Raw genomic sequence first — 3,728 nt, 5'->3', positions numbered from 1 at the left:
GCCCTGGGTTTTGACGACAAACAAGGTAAACAGAATAAGAAGCAAAAGGTGGGTGTGGCTGGATGACCACACTTCTGGTAACATGGGGGTGCGGCCTAATGTGCTAATGAGCTGTGCTGTCAGGGGTGTGGCCCAATATGCTAATGAGTTCCTGCTGTTGGGTGTGGCCTGTTATGCTAATGAGTTCCTGCTGGGCTTTTTCTACAAAAAGAGCCCTGGATCATACAACCAGTACCTTCCCACCCTGAACTTAAACCCATTCTTGCGAGTCCTCTCCTCTGCTGCCAAGAGGAACAGCTCCCTGCCCTCCTCTAAGTGATAGCCCTTCAAAGACTTCGAGAGAGCAATCACGTCCTCCCTCCACCTCCTCTTCTCCAGACTGAACCTTCCCAAGTCCCTCAGCCTTTCCTCGTAGGGCTTGGTCTCCAGGCCCCCAATCACCTTCCTCGCACTCCTCTGCACCCGCTCCATTCTGCCTGCCTCCCTTTTGAAGTGAGGCCTCCAGAACTGCACACGATACTCCAGGTGTAGCCTGAACAATGCAGCGTACATCCAATTGCCTGGGCAGATCAAACAAATGTTGTTTCAGCGGCAGCTGCCCGTTTGTTGTAGTGGTGAGGAGCGGTGTTCCCTCTGAGCTGGGTTAGTGTGAGGTAGCTCACAGTTTCTCAGCCTCTGGCTCACACGTTTTTGTCTTAGCTCAAGAAGGATGGCTCCAGGGCAGATTAATTTAGGCAGTAGCCAAATTGCTCGCTCACAACTTTTAATTCCAGTAGCTCACAAAATTGATATTTTTTTTGTTCATAAGACTCCACAGTTTGGAGGGAACATTGGTTAGGAATGCGGTCTCTAATCACGGAGAACTGGGTCTGATTCCCCACTCCTCCACATGCAGCTGCTGGTGTGACCTTGGGTCAGTCACAAGTTCTCTCAGAGCTGTTCTCTCAAGGGCAGTTCTCTCAGAGCTCTCTCAGCCCCACCTACCTCACAGGGTGTTTGCTGTGGGAAGAGGAAGGGAATGGAAAGGAGATTATAAGTCAGTTACAAGTCCTTTGAGAGTTGTTCTCTTGAGAGAAGTCCTTGAAAGAGCTCTCTCAGCCACCTACCTCACAAGGTGTCTGTTGTGGGGAGGGGAAGGGAAAGGAGTTTGTAAGCCGCTCTGAGACACCTTCGGGTAGTGAAGGGCGGGGTATAAATGTAATCTCCTCCTCCCCCTCTTCTTCGCTTTTATTCTCTCTCTTCCTTCTCTTTCCCATTGCATTCTTTAAACCCCCTTCTCTTGGGTTTCGTCTATGTGATTGGCTCCGCGCCCGCCACTCCATGTCACCATTCCGAAGGCTGACAAAGGTTGGGAACCGCGATCGAATCGATCTATGAAAAGGCGAAAAACAAATCCACTGTAATCTGTTAGTGTCACTGAGCTAAGAAAACAGGCCACAGTCTATGTAGGATGCTGTTCATGTAAAGCAAAGCATTTTGGTGCCCTTTCACGCTGCAGGAGTTTTCCTTACCAGCGGCCATACTTGGAAACAGCAGAGACGCTTTGCCTTCACCGCCCTCAGGAACCTGGCGACGACCATCCAGCAACGCATACAAGAGGAAGCCGACTATCTTGTGAAGGTGTTGACGAGCAAGCAAGGTAGACCCACCCTCTGACAGCTGTAATACAAGCATGCCCTGCTATGGGGGCCGCTTCTGGAAAGCTGGATTCAAGCACATTAGCAGCTTGGAGACAGCCATGACTTTTGGGGTATGAGATTTCAAGAGTTAAAGATCGCTTGGTCAGCTGCAAGTAGGTATGGAGTTCCCCGAGTCCTTATATTCCAGTCAGAAGTGGGGGGGGGGGTTTTTTGCAAAGAAGTCAGTATGCAAAGGTAAAATTCCAAAGCTGATTGATTTTGCACCCTACCTTTAAATCCTGACTCTTTTCCTTGCAACATCCCCTTCCGATTGAGATGTAAGGACTCTGGGATCTCCATTCTGAGCCAGTTTGGTGTAGTGGTTAGGAGCGTGAACTCTAATCTGGGAGAACCGGGTTTGATTTCCCCCACTCCTCCACATGCAGCTGCTGGTGTGACCTTGGGTCAGTCACAAGTTCTCTCAGAGCTGTTCTCTCAGGAGCAGTTCTCGAGAGAGAGCTCTCTCAGCCCCACCGACCTCACAGGGAGTCTGTCGTGGGGAGCGGAAGGGGAAGGAGATTGTAAGTCACTCTCCTTCAGGTAGTGAAGGGCAGTGTATAAATCCAATCTCTTCTTCTTCGACTCTTGAAAGCTTATAAGCTTATACCACAGAAATCTCCCTTTGTCAGACAGAATTCAGAATGTCAATACCTGAGCCCTTATATCTCAGGCAGAAGCTGTAAACGACACCCCCTCCCACCTTCTGACTTGGGGTATAAGGAGTCCAGGATCTCCATTCAGTCCTAGTTGTATCTGACAAAGGGAACTTTGACTCTTGTTGGTCTTTAAGATGCCAGTGGTCTTGAAACATGCTCTTCTACTACAAATCAAGGGCAGGAAGGGTTGCCTCAGTGCTTAGTTCTTGTGGCCCTTTCTTACACACCCAGGGAAATGCCGATCACCACTTTGGGGCCAGGAAGCAATTTTTCTCCAGGCTGGTTTGGCTGGAGATCCCTGAGGTTTTTTGTCATCCTCAGGGTGAGGACCAGGGGTCACTGTGGGTGTGGAGGGGGAGGTACTTGTGAATTTCCTGCCTTGTGCAGGGGGTTGGACTAGATGACCCTGGAGGTCCCTTCCAACTCTATGAATCTATGATTCTGTGAAAGCCCCCATGCTGCTATCTCTTTGTTTTTTAAATAGTTTTAAAATTATTTTTAGGATAAACACCGTATGTCCAGTCCAACTATAACCTAACATTTTAACATAATAAACATAAAAGGAATCCAAACAACCTTATCATCACAGCATTCGGTGAGGTTACAGCTTCCACGGCCCCGTTCACACGGAGGATTTGCCGTGCTAAAGGCACGAATGTCAAGCGGGTTTTCGGGGTGCGATTACACCGCAAAATCTAGGAAGCATAGCACACCCGTGGCCAACCCATGGCGTCCCGCCAAAGATGCGCAGTAAAAAACTACCTTGGAAAATGCACTAGTATCCGGGAAATGCGGGGCAGGGGCGGGCGTCTGATCGCGGGAGCACTACTATTCCATGGCATCTGGCGCCCATTCACATCCCGTCGCAAACCGGATGTTTTTCGTAAGCACATGCGCACAAAAAAGTAGCTAAAAGCAGTGCTGCTCTGCGGGACTGTGCAGACGCACAAACGTGAAACGCTTGCCGCACTGCTTCTTCGCCACACTCCAGCATCGCTGTGTGATCGCCAGCTAACGGCCTCAGTGTAAAGACTCGGGGGACCATGTGATTGGGCTACTGCGCTTTATTTTGCTCCGGGGCAAACAGCCATGCCCCCCCCCCCCCCACGTTATCTGGCCCGTGTGACTGGGGCCCACATTATCTATATATCTAATACTGAAGTCGCCCCCTGGTGTGCGGATACCTAAATCCGTGCACCGGGGGCAGCTGGGGGGGAGGGAGAGTTTTGTGCACACGTGGGGCGGGCCCCAGGTGTGCACAAAAATCTAAAAACACAGGAAAAAAAACCGGGGGGATACTTAACCCCCCCAAAAAGTGACAGAGCGTCCCCTGCGCATGCCTCGCTTGGGCCTCGTTTGGGAGCATGGGAGGCGGTGGGGGGGAGGGAAGGGG

General features: G+C 50.7%; 1 protein-coding gene across 1 annotated transcript in view; it reads left to right on the top strand.

Annotated features, from left to right (window-relative positions):
* The window catches only part of LOC107120831 (cytochrome P450 2C30-like), a 28,984-nt gene that overhangs the window by 5,831 nt on the left and 19,425 nt on the right, over nt 1–3,728 (top strand). The window contains exon 3 of the mRNA XM_015423602.1: nt 1,499–1,639. Within this exon, the coding sequence (XP_015279088.1) occupies nt 1,499–1,639 (141 nt within the window). The remainder of the gene's footprint in view (nt 1–1,498; nt 1,640–3,728) is intronic.

Source organism: Gekko japonicus, unplaced genomic scaffold (assembly GCF_001447785.1).
Source record: "Gekko japonicus isolate JY-2015 unplaced genomic scaffold, Gekko_japonicus_V1.1 scaffold4456, whole genome shotgun sequence".
Classification (NCBI taxonomy): Eukaryota; Metazoa; Chordata; class Lepidosauria; order Squamata; family Gekkonidae; genus Gekko; species Gekko japonicus.
Note: the sequence above shows the minus strand (reverse complement) of the source record. Positions and strands in the feature narration are given on the sequence as shown.